Here is a 17,432-nt window from a genome sequence, read left to right on the forward strand (position 1 = left end):
TTTCTAATAGCTGTAAATAATCGTGTTTAGTAGTTTAAGTGAGTAAATAAATCAGTTGACTATGATTCGATAGTTTTAATTCACACCTAACGAGCGGTAAAAAAACGCTACAATATTAAGCCAACAACATCTATGAAAGTATTAAGTGTTTCATTTTAGGAAAATCTCTGTTGAATCCTATTATTCAATTATTGGATTTTATTTTGATTGTGATTTTGGATTCACCGCTTCGAATTGTTATGATGTTATCATAGATTGATCATAAATATGTAATACCTATTTTATGGAATAATGTAATTATTATTTATTTAACCTTAAACTTCTCTACTAATTAAAATCGTTTGTTAAATATATCTTTGGTAAAAAAAAATATGATCAAATGATGCGTCAATTTATTTAATAATATCTATGGTATTTTTAGTTGTACAATGTGATAAAGTATAATCAAACAATGAATTAGTTACCCATATGAAGCAGTAAGCAGTACTATTTTGAAAATAAATTAAACTATAAAAATATTAAATTAAGTACACCTTTTTCAAAAAATCATCAGATTGAAGATTTTTCATTCATAAATAAATCGGTGTACATTTCTCCCCCTGTTGCATTGTATTAAATCATTCTTATAGAATACATTACACTGGAAAAAATATATTGTTATACTGATAAAAATATATCAGTTCCATGTGTATCCCGAAAATACATTGCAATATTTTATCAATTTTATCAACAAACTTTGCTGCATAAACTCCCTAGTTAAAATTGTATAACCATGTATACAAACTCCAACATAACAAGATATCTTTGAATTAATTATATTAACATTCGATAAAACAATTCTAACTTTGATCTCTTACAACAAAACTGGATCCATTTTAAATTAAAAAAAAAAACAAAAAAAATTATTTCGTAACTGGTTCTGAAATATTCACTAAGCTACTAGTATCATTCTCGATAGTTACAATAGGTGAAGTAATGATGGCAGCTGGAGGTGCGTCATCTTTCTTCTTCTGGGCCAGTTTCTTTCCGTGTCCTTTACTCTTCATATGCTGCAGGAATTGCACTTCGGAATTAAGCGAGAGATTGCAGGTTGGACAGTAATAGTCGCCAGAGGGTGTCCGGTGAGCCGCCACGTTTATGTTAAGTTCTAACGCGACAACGCTGGGGATTGTTGGAAAGTCCGCTACTAACACTGCAAAAATAGGTATTGTAGTGTTAAGAAAATCATAATTAAAGTAACAGACTTGTTGTTTATTACAATATCAATAATGGAAAGAAAATAGTTTATTAGTAAATAGTAGATCCGCAATACTTGTTTACAATTAGTACAAAGTATTCGTAATATTAATCAACAGCTTTGAGTTAAGATATTAGTTTACACTTATTATCTATACAGATGTTTTACGTATCTAGTAATTATAAATATTAGAGTTAAGCTTCTTACACTACCAGGTGTGCTATTGTAAGTTTGCACTCTCTTTGATTTTGTCGATTTTTTGCCATTTTTAGCGCAAACCTTAACCAAATCACCACAGTTACATTGACGTATATTATAATTATACAGTCTTCATTTTTAAAAAAATTTGAAATATAGTTTTTTTATATAGCAATTCTTAAAATCAACCTTTTTTAAAAATATGTCATAGAGTGCGCCACCAGGAACATTTTCCTTTATTTAAAATTCTGTAACTTTTTTAGACTTTTTTGTTTAATAATTTTGTAATATGCATTGTGCAATCAGTTTTACCTTCGATTATTTCCACACCAGAGAAATCTGAACAAAAACGTATTTATTTTGTGATTCTTGAGCAAAATTCATATTTTCTAATATACCTTGTATACGACTGGGAAAATAAATATCTGATGGTTGCAAGTTTTGGAACAAGCAGAACTTTTTAGAAATAATATTTTATAATTATTAATAAAAAAGTTTTCCATATGGTGCGAGCTTAAGTAGACACAATGTATAATACAAATTAAAATATAAAGAAGAGAACAAAAAATCAATCCGCTTAGCCTACTGATTATCTTGATTAAAGGAGAGCCACGTCAGAACTAAGTGCAATTCAACTCTTTTTTCAACAAACTCAGTTCTTATTTGAAAAGAAACATGAAAATAATCCAAATTGCATCAAAATATTTCAAACGGTACAACATTGAAAAAGTCGCTCAATTAAAATCACTAAAGTGAATCTGTATATGAACTTTGCTTTATAATGATGCCTAAATTTTTACATTCCAATATAAGATTCTCTATATTATAATATGTAATATCTAAAGATTGGTGAATGGATCACTACACATATAAAGTTCCTAACAGGCAAGAAGTTGCAACGCCGCCGGCGCGACAGTACGCTGGTGTTCGACGTTCGAGTGTTCGAGACCAATTATTTTAAATTTTGTTTTAGTGAGCGTCTGACGTCGCGTTGGTGGAGGCTGCATCTCTGCGGCAAAATTAAAAAAAAATAATACGCGGCATTGGTACATAGCGGATGGTGCGTCGCCGAGCGGAACATAGGAAAACCCATGTAAATTTTAAGGGGGTCAATTATTGGTTTCCCTGTACATTTTATAGAAAAAATGTAAGATAACTTTTTGGAGAGACCAATCTGGCAAACCCTTGTGCAAAGTTGCAAAAAATTTTAATGAGCGAATCTTGAATTATTCAGTTAAATGTAATTGCAAAATTAGCAAATTTTCGGTTCAGGTAAAACCAAACGGGCACCAGTAAAATGAATATTGTCACTGACGTGTGGAAAAGTGTCAATAAATCAGTGACAGTCAATATTTGAAAACAAGTATGAATTATTCAATCGACGAAAAGATAGCCATAATTAAGTGGCATGCGGGAAACAGTTTTAGAGCAGTATCTGAAATGTTTTCAGTTCATTTCCCCACCAAGTCAAAAAAAAAACATTTCATGTATTCGACTGTACGTCAGATTTCACAAATAACAAATTGTTTGCTGGTGGCTGGTGTCTGGTTTTACCTAAACCGAAAATTTGGTAATTTTGCAATTACATTTAATTAAATAATTAAAGGTTCCCTTATTAACATTTTTTGAAACTTTGCACAAGAGTTTACCAGATTGGTCCCTTCAAAAAGTTATCTTGATTTTTTCTGTAAAATGTACAAGGAAGTCAATAATTGACCCCCTTAAAATTTACATGGGATTTCCTATGTTCCGCTCGGCGACGCACCACCCGGTATAATATTTTTCTAATGCAGTTACATATGTAAAACCCGCATACATTCGTAATTACAATTTTTTTATGCTGTGCGTTGCGTATTGCAAATTAAACGTTGTTCTTATTAAAATAAAATATAAACTCTAAGAAAAACAGAATATAAACATTATAAAAAAATAGAAAACAATAAATCTAACAAATAATTATTCAAATAAAAGGCTCTAAAAGACCTCTTTCTTTAGATAAACAAAAAGCTGTTTCTTTCAAAAGAGTTTGAGATAAAATGAAATGGGCAGATTCAACAATTTTGGTTCTCAACTGCTCTAAATTCGTTGGTCTACTATTATGATATTTATAAATAGTCTCCTTAAGATAACCCCACAAATAAGTCATTTGGTGACAAATCGGGAGGTCTTGGAGGCCATTTAATATTGCCAGTCCCACTAAAAAGGCGGGTAGGAAAAGTATTTGTTAAAAATTATTTTACTTTAACCGCATTATGAGCAGGAGAGCCATCTTGTTAAAAATAGACTGATCCCAGGTCTATATTAGGGAGGAGTTAAACGGCAGAAAGAACTTGGTTTTGTAGCAACTCAGGTATTTTTCGGCGTCCCATCAATTTCATTTTAAGTACCATCAATAAAAAATGGTCCAATAATATGGTCACCCAAAATACCAGCCCAAACATTCAACTTTTGAGGGTACCGACTACGGAACTAAACACTTCTGTGGTTGTTTTCATGAGACCATTAACAAACAATGAAAGGATTGTGTTTACCATGCAATGGAAAACAAAATATTTTCTAAGAAATTTTCATTTCTATTGGCCTTTTCCATCATTATTTCACAAAATGCCACTGTTCTTCAGAAAACACCTACATGGAATATTTAAAACATTTGTATTCGTGTTTTTTCCAAATACTCGTCACAGTTTTATAGTGCATACCCAGTTGCTCTCTAGTACATCTGGTCGATCGTGTGGAATCCAAAACTAAAGCACTACAAAACATTTCTTCCCGCTGTTCTATCTCCTGGACCATTTCAATACATAGTTCTTGAGTTTGATGTGACAAGTTCTACATTCTTGGAGGCAAAAAGAAGTCTCAAAACTTGACACCATTGTACTGCCGAATTGCCTCCATAACACCATTTAATCAACAGGTATAAACAGCCATAATGATAAATATTTAAAAAAATTAAAATAGCACTTTACGACTCAACAGTGCAGGATGCAATCATAAGTACTAACAAGTAATTTACAGCAAAATGAAGTCTGGTGATTGTGCCGTGCCGAAAATAGCGAATTAGACGATCGAAATCCGCCGCGCCGCTTATCAACCAGAAAGTAAGCAAAAGCAGTGTCGCCATTTATAATGCCTATGTGTAGTCGTCTATTCGCCAACCTGTATATAATCTCTAGATTATATCTGTAAGGACACCAAAACTAGAAACAAAGTAGAAAAAAACTGGTACTTACCAGATTCTTCAATTGACTTTCTTTTGGTAGTATGGTTCTCCAAACCAAGTTGCTTTAACTTTTTGACGTGTTTTTGACCCCTAAGACAAAACATTTTAATAGTAAGGCATATCAAAAAATAAAGTTAATAATTAAGGTTTATAATCTTAATAATAATAATAATTGATCATACCATAAAGCTAAAAAAATTACAAAATTTGGTGATTAACAGTCGTAATAGTAAGAGTCATGATATTTAAACATACATTTAGAACACTTTCTTCTTCCTAATCATATCATCTTAACAGATATGTTATGATCCATATTAACGAAGTTCAATATTGTATCATTTGATCTTTGTTAACGTGTAAATTAAATACTTGATTGCACAAAATCAATCAACCAATTTATTTACACACTTACACTACAAAACACGATCACTTACGACTACTAGAAATATTTATTTTCACCGCATTTATTTACTACTATTATTTCGTAAATAAATTTTATTGAGTCCGATTTAGATATCTCGCCAATATTCCGAATTGCACTGTACTGAAGTGTCAACTGCCTCTCAGCGGCCACGCGGCTCTTTATATACTCGGCTGGCCATAATTCCGGAAGATTCGAGATGTCGTGCGGTATGCCACTTGCATCATTCCGGAAGAATGGACGGAGAATCAGTTGTTTTAGCGGCTTTGCCAATATCATTACCCAAAATATTGGGGTGACTCTCTTGAATGCATCTCGCCATTTATCAGATGACATGTGAAGCGCTTGTGGGAGAGTATCTAAGTTTTTTTTGTAACATCCACCCATTGATTTGGTGATCGCCACGCCATCTATTTCCTTCAGGATTTCTTTGTACAATAAGCCCCTCCAAATGCTCACTCCGACTGATACATCCGAAAAATGTAAGAATTGTGTAAGAGTAATATGTAAGAGTAATGTAAGAAGCCCACATCTCAAACGCGATGACAATTTACTTTCTTGACAGTCCACGTTTCTGAAGCATATAGAGACCGACAAAACCACGGTACTCACTTTAGACTGATTGTAGTTTGTTTTGTGATATTCCGATTCCTTTATATTTTGTCCAATAGTCGAGTTCCAGGGTAATTTTTCTCTATCAATGATCAAAATTTGGGTTTTATTATAATTTATGTTTACGCCGTAAAGAGCACTGACATATTTAAGTCTCCTCAGGAGTTCCAGAATTTCCCTATCAAGGCAGCTATCAAGGTCGTATCATCGGCAAACTATAAGTACAATTTTTATCCGCCAATATTTACTTTACCTTTTTTCTAGGAGCCGTCTCATCATAAATTCACTATGCGGTGAGAGAACGTATTCACACTCTTGCATATGTGGCATTTTCATCAGACAAGCATTTATCAACCCTAACCCGTGCAATATCATTATCATACAGTGCGGCTCTGAATTGTCCTCCCTCCCTCTTCTCTCTTGAATGCGTTTATATAAAAATTTGAAATTTGGCACACATCAGTAACAACCTTAAATACTACTTTTTGGTCCCTAGCTCATTTTGCAAAATGACGACAGGAGGCCATTTTAAAAAACAAAATTAAATAGAAAGAGGAGTCATGCAATACATCGTTTAAAAGCTTCCACTGAATGTTTTATGGTCCTAGAATTAAGTCATTACTTCTACCCGTAGCAAAATGGAAGTCTTTCAAAATCTTATTTTCCGCTAATCTATTCTTTACTACACCTGTTCAGGTGTAATTTGTTTGTAGTGGTGTTATTGTTTGTAGAGTTAGGACCATAAAGCATTCAGTGGAAGCTTTCAAACGATGTACCGCATGACCTTCCTTTATATTTAATTTTAAGGTTTATTTAATTAATTCAGGTTTATTTATTTAATTTTATTTTGCAAAATGACCTAGGGACCAAAAAGCAGTATTTAGGTTGCTAATGATGTGTGCCAAATTTCAAATTTTTATATAAACTCATTCAAAAGATAAGAGGGAGTGGAACAATTAAGAGCCGGACTGTATAATTGTTGTATAAGATATCCTAGATGGTTTGGGACACCCATTGGCAACAGAATAGACCAGAACTTTTCTCATTTTACGTTATCAAAAGCTTTGCTATGATCGACAAAACATAAATACGTGGGAGTATAGAATTCTTTCGACTTTTCAATGACTTGTCTAATATTCAGATTTTGTTCGCTAGTGCCTCTTCCCCCTTGTGAATGCAGCTTGTCCATCAGATATCTGCCATCATCAGCAAATAGTATTCCAACCGGGAGCGAATAATATACAGGAAAACTTTGCTGTCATAGTTATTGGTGTCACCTTCCTTATGGGGTAGAACAGAGACTGATGTTTTCAATCATCCTACCACAAATTAGACCTTCATATTCCCTAACTTAACTGATATATTATTCTAAAGCCTTAGCACCAATTCTAGGAGACTAAACTTTAAATTATTTATAGTAGCTTGAACATCCGAGAGCAGACTATGCAGTTCAAATAGGTGATGTTGTTTTCACAAGTCTTAAGATAGTCACTGTGAAATACAATGTAGCATTTTATTTTTCCACTTAATTTAATTTTGATTATAATAAGGCAAATGCTCCACTTATTACTCAAATTAATCATAGTATAGATTATTTTAAAAGATAAGTTAAATAAAGCAACAATTTTTAATGATATATAACTAAAATATATTTTTATTACTCATGTCAAAATTATAAGTAGATCGGGTATTTTGTTTACGGGTGTTTTGTATATTGGCGACATCAGTATCGGCGGATTTCTTGTTTTTTCTTGATTTGTGGGTGTCTGTTCTCCTTGCTTCCATTGTCTATGTGTGGCTGATTTGACGTTTGTCTTCTTTGGGTGTGGAAGGGGAATCTTTCACTTGTCAAGATCGGTATGGATTGTTATTTTCGACCTTACCACTGACTTGGTTCCCGTGTATGTATTGGTAGGAGCACACGTTAAGTTTTATTGCCCATCCAAAGAAATAAAAGTTGCCTAAAATATGGCTTGCCAGTGATTCATTGGAAGCTTCCTCTTCTAACTTATCAAGCCATGATTTTAGTACAGTCGTGCTGTATGAGAATGGATGCAAAAATTAGATAGAGGATGAAATGTTGACAGTAAGTTGTATGGGTTGAGAGAGTGCAAATACCAAAAATGCTAACAAAAATTCCGAGGGTTTTTTTAAGGGGATGATTGGGGATGGTCTTGGATTGGCGCTACCCCTTTGCACTTACAACTTTGACTCCATGAGATAAATTGTTGAATCATTTACCGGTGACGAGCCTGGCCCTTATTCGGGTTCTTAGCAGCTTCAAATTCCAGAGCCCTACTATTACTAAGAACTGCCTCATTTCATGATCGCGGAGTCTATCCAGGAATACTTGGACTGCCAAACGTTCTGTCAAACTGTATTGCCATAAGCTTCGTTTTTATTGTCCACTGCTGAAGATCTACAGAGCAGCTCATTGAAAGAGTCGTCCTGTTGACGTCCAATGTTGCGATTTTTTTGACCTTCCGAGATTCTGTCCTCTATTAATAAAAGAATCTCGTTTTCGGTCGAGATTTTTCCAGAATTTCTTCTTTTAAATCTTTAGGCAAATTGGCATTGCTTTCCAAAATCTTTTCTTGCAACCTGGCATAAGCCAGGCATAAACCTTTCCTTATGTGGCAGAATTTTCCTGCAATTTAGCTTCCAAGTTGATGGAATTTTCTAGTAAATCGCGATATCGCTTGCACCAGCAAAAACAAAGTTGTCCGGGTCATTGCCTTCCTTAAGTAATGCGCTACGAAGCCGCTTCCGCAAGTCTGCTTTATTTCCGTCGTATCGCAGTCCCTTTCAGCTCAGCAACTTTTGAATCCACCAGCTTTGTTACAATATTTATTTATTTTGTGTTCTGCATATTCCAAGCTTTCAATGTTTATCGTTGTTCTTTCAAATGAAGGGTTGTATGTCCATCTATGATTTTCCTGGAATAGAAATAGTTCCGTCCACTGTAAGTGTAATTTCTGAATGATTGCCCTGCAATATCTGGACTTATAGGAGCTTGATTCAGTACTACCGCATCATCTGCTATATTTTATCTCACTTGGGTGTGGTATGATGCTGTGTCAGTGATCTTGGATAGTGTTTTATGTATGGTTCCCTGAAAGTTTTTATGGATTGTTGAAATGTGCACAATTTGTGGTCGAAGCTGCAATATGAGCCTGGCAACGAACACAATGAACTACATAAATGATAATTCCAAACAAATCAAAAAATAGATAAAAAAAATCATAGGCGTCCACAATGCTCCTTACTCTATGCAACGTTGTCGAAAAAGTTTTATTGTTTTCACATTCCTCTCCCATCTCTCCCAATCTCCATTGGGTAAGATTTTGAATATTCTGATATATACGACAGAAGTAAAGATATATATGATGTTTCAGCTTTATAGTACTTTTGCAGAATTCATTCCTGATTAGCTCCAGTTATATATAAGAAAGTTTAAATCTCAAGAACTCAAAAAGGTTACTGGAAGCAACAAAAGTTTGAGGTCCTTCAAAGAAACTTCTCCACTGGTGCCAACAACTTCCGTAAGCTGGAGAATGGGGCAACTATTTAAAATGAGAAAGAAATTTTAAACTTGGTTAAGGAGTTTTATGCAAAATTCTACAAAGAAAAGAAACACAATGAAAGACAAACACACACATGCCTGAGAAATTGCCTCATGTACAAAACCAAGGTAATATTCCTGTTATTACTACCCTGGATGAGATCGCGGAAAGAAATGAAAGACAATCAAGCCCGTCGGAGTGAGATACATGTTTAACGCTTTATCAATATCATTTATAATTATTACTACGATGATAGTGGTGATGCTACATCTTAAAACGCGAACGAAGAATGTGTATTGTACATAGTGCAAAATCATACATACAAAAAAACGTGTGTTTTCGATTATGAAACCGGAAAATGACTATTGATCGTTTAGTGAGGACAGAATCGCATTAACATATAATACGAACACATAATACATATAAGTGTAGAAAAAAACACGTCTTTGTTTCATTTTTTTATTTATCGATATACTAGAAATTAATCATTTTGTCGACCTCAGAGCATGTAAGACTACTCGCTGAATTTAAGCGTATTACTAAGTGGAGGAAAAGAAACTAACTAGGATTCTCTTAGTTGCTGTGAGTGAATAGAGATACTAATGCAAATATAGTGCTTAAAAATATATGCAGACTTTTCAATGCATGTCTTCTGAAGGGAACAACAGCTTCCTTCAGGAATAATGCTATAATAATCATAATACACAAAAAGGCATGGCAAAACCAGTAAACTCTAGACCTATAAGCTTACTCTCACATGTCTACAAACTCTTTATGAAGATTTTAACTAAGCGTCTGATGTCTAAATTAGATCAATACCAGCCAATAAAAGGGCGGAATTTAGAGCAGGGTATGGAATAAACAACCACCTTCAAACTATTAAGACTAATAGAAAAATGCATCGAGTATAACAAGCCTCTTATCCTAGTATTCATAGATTTCCAAAAGGCCTTTGAACTCTTAAATCAGTACAAAATGTAGCACTGCCGAACTGTGGTATTGATCACCGATGTACAACCCTATTGAAAAACGTATACAAGCGGGCAACTGCATGGGTAAGGTTATAATTATGCAGACACAAATAAATTTCAAATCCAAAGAGGAGTTCGTCAGACCGACATAGTATCTCCGAAACAATTTACCACCGTATTGGAATATGGTTTACTCATTTGGACTTTAAAAGAGTAAATTGGGAAGAAATGGGCATAAATGTCGACGGAGAGCTGTTGAACCACTTGAGGTCCGCTAATGACATTGTCATTACTGTCAACAGGATTGACCAGGCACAGGTTATGTTGGAAATCCTCGATTAAACGTGTAAAGAAGTCCGGTTAAACAAATTTTATGAACAAGCAATGCAGCATCAACCTTGCATGAGCAAGAATATCTCAGTGGACGGTACGAGTATTGAGTAGGTTGCCTTACATAAATATTAAATTATTAAAATTACCAAAAGGAAATTATTAGACGTGGAAATCTCCAACGTTCCTCGATGAGCATTGCCATTTCTTCAATTTAGGAACATTAAATCTACTTTATTTCTTCTATACGAAATATTATATGAAACTACTATATGAAATTAGGATTCTTACTAACATAAAGTGCGTATTCAGCTGCTCCTGGCAGGTAGTGTTAATATTACAAACTTCACAGTGAAACTCTTTAGGGTTAACGGGGTCCTTTTTCTTCTTTTTCGAAGGCGGTTCATCGCTGATTCTGGCCGCGGGGTCACCATCCGGTTTAAACGCCAAGCCAAAGTTGTCCTCTCCCTTCTCAAAGTCGTAGGACTTTGACTTATGGCTCCTTAAAAAAAAAGTTGACATGAAACAAAAGTTATACTCTACAGAGTGGAGCAGAAAGACGGTTTTAAAAACACTATTGTGTTGGAACGGTATGAGAGAGCGGTGGAATGAGAGGGATTTGTGTAAAAAAATTAATTACAAAAAATACGGTTCGTGCATTATTGTTCGTAAAAAATTCGTGGGTCAGAAAATTCAGGTCTACTTAATTTCTACTTCTTAAGCAGAAACCTACAGGACGTCCAAGGTCAATAAGAAGAGAAAAAACAATTAATGAAGTGACAACTTCTGTACAACATGATCAAACGAGTCACGACCCGGTCTATCGACACATAAGCGATGAATTGAGCTTGTTGTTTAACGAAGGTCTTTGAATCCCATTTTGAACACAAATGTTAAATTTTTAATGAACAGAAATGCCGTTACTGGGTCAAAACTAATCCACATTCCAAACATAAAAAGCCTCTGCATTCGGCAAAAGCAATAGTTTGGGCGGTTCTTGGAATATTGAAAGGCTAGAAGTAGCATGCTGTAAGATTATGGGCAGTATGTTTGCTTGCAACATCTCTGATGCAATGATGCCAAATGCTTCTGTAGAAATGTAAAAAATCACTTTATAATATCATAAAAATTTGTCACTTGTATCACCGGCTCAAAACAATACTATATATATCTTGTCTATATATTTTTTTAAATAAATTATACGTTACTCTATAATGAAATCAATATTCAACGTTAAATGAATGTAGATGACGTATATTAGAGAAAATAGTAATAATATAACTAATATTACCGTTTATGAACTATTTATATTCGTTTTTAACGCACTTTGTTAGAGTAAAGTTATCTACCTATAATTATTAGAGATTCCTCAATAATTTATGTTTTAAGATACAAATACATTTTGCATAATTTCATTGTATTAAACAAAAATCAGTTTTACATCAATTATTTCATATCACATCACATAATATAGGGTGTCCGAGACAAAACAGTCCACCCTGAAAATCTTGAAAAATCAATTGTTAACCAAAAAAAGCCAAACACGTCAAATTTAATATTGAGGAGGACATTTATTCACAGAAATTGCGTTTTTCTGACGTTATTCCCTCACCCCAGGTCATTTTTTTTTAAATGTGAATAGGAGTCGGCCTCTACACAGGCCTATTTTTATTTTATTAATTCGTTGATAAGAAATATGTATTTTGTTGCCTGCATAAATTGTCTTTTTTTTATTATCCAGGTGTTATTTCTAATCAATTTTAAAAAATTGATTAGAAATAACACCTGGTTATTTTGTTAGAAGTTGAAGTTATTTTGACAAAAACGTCAAAATATGCCTGCCAAAATAATCCTGCATATTTTAACGCTTTTGTTGGTTTAGTTATTATTTTTGTATAGGTGTTTTGTTGAAGTGAGCAATAATAGCTGTAGCCCGAAGTATTTGTTTAATCTAGTCCTGGTGATTTTATAGTATTGATAACAATGGTTTATACGCTGCAAGAAATAATCAACAAACTAAGTCTGGTAGAGCAGCGGCACGTGCTTTTAATGGTAATCATCCGGATAAAAGGATAAATTATCCTTATGTAATGGATTTGATGAGGAAGTTTCAAGCAACAGATCTTGCACGGGAGTGTAATGAAAGGGATGCTTTCCGTTGGCATGAAGAACAGACCAGACCTTCTATACACTTAGGTTTAGATTGGCAGCTACAGTCCGGATGCTCGTTGTGGCATCTTCGTCAAAAGCTTCCAGAATTCGTTCGTCATCAGCGACATTACGTTGTCTGCGAACTCCAGGTTCACGGCGATTTAGGCTACCAGTTTGTCTTAAGCTTCTAAAGGTCGTTTCAAAAGTATGACGATTAGGTTGGCGTCTATTGGGAAAACGCTCTTGGTAAATTCTTTTTGCTTCTCGTCTATTTCCATCAGCTCTACCATATGCCATTAGGATATCGGCGTACTCCTCGTTTATAAAGACACCATCCATAGTAGGCAATAGTAACAATAAAACAAAGTTAACGAAAATGAACAACAAAAACAATATGCGTAGAGCGGAGTTAAAAATACGTGAAGTAGCGAAGAAAGACAAGTCTCGAATAAATAATACTCGTATTATGGTTAGTGACAGGTAACAGTTTAAGGTAGCGGGGCACCAAGGGAGTGTCGCCGAATGATAAAGGAGATTATAGCGTAACAGGTTTAGCTGTGTTAGAAAGAGGCATAAGTTTATACCTGCTCAATTAGGTTGCTTTCAAGAAATTGGTTCACGCGTCTTTGAAGACAAACTTATTTGTTTTTCGTAAGTTACCTAACTATTTTTGTTACATGTGGCATATCGTTAGAAAGACTATTAACTAGAGAAGTTTTTTAACATATTTTAAAACCCCACAATTTTTTTTAAATATTTTTTCCATTGTAAAGTTGACGTAACATTTTTTTCCTATTGATTTGTTACTCCACTATTAGTTTCTCTTTAAATATTTTTCTCAGTTATTACCTAAATCTGAATGAGACAACATTAGTCTTTAAAATAAAATTAATTGTGCGCCATTTTGGCCAAAAATTTAAAAAAATTGAAGGTTAAAGTAAAAAAACGGGAAAAATCTAATAAAAAAAGGAAAAAATATATTACTCCTTAAATTTGAGGAAAAACAAAAAAATACTATGCGTTTTAAATAGCCAGTACCTCACCTATTCGCCATTTCCGTTTGGCTACTCACCTTCCAAACACCCTGTATATTGAACAAGTCAAACATATTGCTGCCGGACGATTCTAGAAGTTCAGATAGAACGAAAATATAAGCTAACGAGAAACTCACGGAGGCTTATGAAGTCCGACAGCTTAAAACTCTTATGCCGGTGGTGCGAATAGTAAGATTATCAGAAGAATACTCTCAAGAACATCTGGAATATTGCTTAAAATCTCAAAATGAAAATCTCTTTAACAACCTATCTAAGTTAAGTATGTTTAAAATTTGGCCCACAAAGAAAAAGGCAAACGTATTTCAGGCTTCTCTACAATCACTTTTAGGCAGATAACAAATCAAAAAAAAATAGTCGTTGATCTTGATAGCTGTCATATCTATGACTCAACCTTCATAACTCGTTGTTACAAATTCTATAATTTGGGTCACTAAGTAAAAACTGTAAAAATATCCCTGTGTCTCCCTATGTTCCTTATGTGCAGGCTCACATATTCTTAAAAACTGCAAATCTACTTTTAATTTGTATAAGTGTAGCAACTGTAGCTCTTTAAAAGATAAATTAAATTGGGACGTGAATACTAATCATGCTGTATGGAATTACAATTTGTACAGATTGTTATGCATATAAATAAACAAATTAATGAAAAATATAAATCAGACATTTTCGGGGCCACTCTGTAGGAATTAGGATTATTCGGCTCCTCCTTTTCGCTTCTCAATAATCTCCCACTTCAACGCAACGCGGGTAACCGCGGCAATCAATCTAGCCTGAACCAGCAGGCAGCAGCATTTAGATGACCTTTGCATCTATTATCAGAATGTTAGAGGACTTCGCTCGAAAACAAAAACATTCTTCAATGCCGTTCTAACTGACTATGATGTGACTGCTATTACTGAGATTTGGCCGAATGATGGGTTTTATAATTCTGAACTGTCTCCTAATAAATACACAATATATCGTTGCGACAGAAACTATGCTAAAATGAGTGAGAATAGTTTAGTTTTTTTTAGGTGGTGCTTTTTTGGAAATTACAAACTAATTTTTCCTGTTATTAACTTAAATATGGTTCTTCCCAAAAATGTACACAGTATAGTTGACAATTTAGGCGTAAAAATTATACTTAATCATTGTAATCTCTGTATTATACTAATTTACCTTCCACCGGGGTTTAAGTCCGAGGTTTTTCAAAACATTTGATTACATTTCTTCACTAACATACTTGTACAATTTAAGACTAGTATTCTTGGGAGAACATTCCAGAATATATTTTATATGAGGAGGGTGCCCACCCGTCCTATAGGTCTGATTAATCTATTAGAATTATTCGACTGAAAGCAAATAAATATAGTTAAAAATAATCAAAGGAGGCTCTTAGATCTTGTTATTACGTCTAGACGTGACATAAAAAGTAAACAGCGGTAAAATTGAAAATACCTTTTATAACTATAAAAAGGCTGATCTTGGATTGTTATATGACAGTCTATTGCTGATATTAACGAAGATCAAGAACGAAGACGAAGATCTTTTCCGCCCTAGTTCTCCACAGAAATTATAAAATCAATAAAACAAAAACATAACTCCTGAAAAAAATATAAACGTTATAATAACTTAATTGATTTAACTAAATTTAAAGAATTGTGGTCCAAAATAAAAAAAAATATTGATCGATCCCATAAGCAGTACTGTATTCATTTAGTACATTTATTATTTATTACCTAGATATACTTAATATTTGTGTATTAAGTATGTGGTGCAAAAACAAAAGCTTGCCGTTAAACGCAGCCAAATGTAATGTTTTCTCTTTTAGCTTAAAAAAACCCAATTCTTTACGATTATACTATTAATAATGTTAACCTACCCAGATCAACAGTTTTTAATGACTTAGGGGTAATTTGTGACAATTCTCTTTCCTTTCAATCACATATAACAGATATTGGCAAACGTAGCTACAGAATTTTGGGTTTCATTTCATGACGCAACTCTCAAAATCTCAAAGGCACTCTTGTTGTAAGACTTTTATATTTTTCTTGTATCAGATCTATACTCGAATATGGTTCTCAAGTCTGGTTCCCCATTACCAAAACCATAATAAAGATATTGAAAATATCCAAAGATTTCTGAAATTTCTAAGGTTTAAGTGCGACGGAGTGTACCCAGCAACTGGCTTTCCACACATACAACTGTTGGAAAGATTTTCATTTCTTGCATTAAGAAAAGGCGGAAATTTGCTGATTTGCAGTTTTTACATAATTGGCAAAGAACATGATTGATTTGCCTGAAATGTTAGAACAGCTTAATTTTCATTTGCCTCGCATCAATCAGCCAGAAACCCACAAACGTTTTACCTATCAAGACCTCTAACAAAATTTTCTCCACTGTGTAGACCGTGCGACACATATAATTCTGTTCAAAATCAATGTGACATTTTTAACTGTAGTGTTGCAGCTATTAAAAAAAGTACACTTTTCTTAATCACAAATGTTCTTTTATTTTTATGTAACTAATTTTTTCTAAATAAATCTTTTATTTTTTTATATAGAGAGCTCTTTTTTTGTATCGATAGTTTTTGTGTTATATCATTAATTTTTTTATTGTCTTTTTCGTTCACACTCAATAATTTGATGTAAATCTGTGGAGTGATGTAAATAAATAAATTTTTTTCCAAGGCGGAAAAAAACGTAAAGAAGTCCTGTTAATAAAACAATAGACAAAACTCGAATTTTCTATTTTTCATATAGCATATTCATAGATACCGGAAGAGTCAAGTATACTGTTATACTACTGCCCAGTTGAATACCAATATCCGAGAAGAAATCGCCGCTATTCCAAACGCAATGTCCTAGCTGGTTTGAGTTTCAGGTTTAAAGAGTGATTAACTAATTAAGGTACAATGAATTTTACGATCTTTCAAATAAAATACAGTTAATATAATAAAATACTTACTTGATCCTTATCCATTTGCCATCAGCGTCATAATATCCATTGCCGGCAGGATTTTTATGTCCCAATAATGCTCTGTAAAACAAAAGAACGTACAGAAACCTATATTGCAAGTCTTCCTTTAGAAATTATCTACTTTTGATGGTTTCTACCCATATAGTGAGATTCAGCGTGCATTCTTCCAGTCAGGTCTAAATCACAAATGTCGCAATGAAACCAACTAGGATTTTTTTCAGCATCCTGAAATAAATACATTTTCATAATCTTATCTAAATTAATTATGACAAACAACTTGCCTCCTTGTTAGTTTTTTTCTTGTCTTGGCCCCTGGTGGTAGCTCTATGATGTAGAGGTTCGCCAGTTTTCTCGGCATATTCCGTGAGCCATTTTCGTATTTTTTTCTCGTGATTTTTGGATTTATAATGCATCTTAGCGGTTTGATTACTGGACAATTGTAATTCGCATAATTTACAAAAAAGGGGTTGAAATAAAATTTTTAGGTCTTTTGGTAATGTGTCATCCAATAGGTCGGGGACAGTTTGTTCCACTAAAACATTTATTAATGTTTACCATTATTTGGACAAGATCAAATATTTCTACACTATACTTAGGAACTAATCATAAGTCCTTAAAGTTCGGGTTACAAAATTGCCTTCATTTAATGTCCACTGTGAAAGAATATTCAGGAAGCATACAATATATTGGTAACAAATGGAAGCGGTTTTGTAAAC

The 17,432-nt window shown here is 33.6% G+C and overlaps 1 protein-coding gene across 14 annotated transcripts in view; it reads right to left on the minus strand.

The window, feature by feature from the left end:
- Positions 1-799: 799 nt before the first annotated feature.
- LOC126738295 (zinc finger matrin-type protein 3-like) overlaps positions 800-17,432 on the minus strand; it is a 39,624-nt gene continuing 22,991 nt past the window's right edge. For 13 of the 14 annotated variants that reach the window (XM_050443558.1, XM_050443557.1, XM_050443560.1 and 10 more), the window contains 6 exons: positions 16,998-17,248; positions 16,838-16,941; positions 16,705-16,776; positions 10,848-11,054; positions 4,666-4,745; positions 800-1,192 (listed from right to left, as the gene is read on the minus strand). In XM_050443558.1, the coding sequence (XP_050299515.1) occupies positions 903-1,192; positions 4,666-4,745; positions 10,848-11,054; positions 16,705-16,776; positions 16,838-16,941; positions 16,998-17,248 (1,004 nt within the window). In that variant the 3' untranslated portion in view covers positions 800-902. The remainder of the gene's footprint in view (positions 1,193-4,665; positions 4,746-10,847; positions 11,055-16,704; positions 16,777-16,837; positions 16,942-16,997; positions 17,249-17,432) is intronic. The other variant, XM_050443559.1, reaches the window with a different exon arrangement.

Source organism: Anthonomus grandis, chromosome 7 (assembly GCF_022605725.1).
Source record: "Anthonomus grandis grandis chromosome 7, icAntGran1.3, whole genome shotgun sequence".
Classification (NCBI taxonomy): Eukaryota; Metazoa; Arthropoda; class Insecta; order Coleoptera; family Curculionidae; genus Anthonomus; species Anthonomus grandis.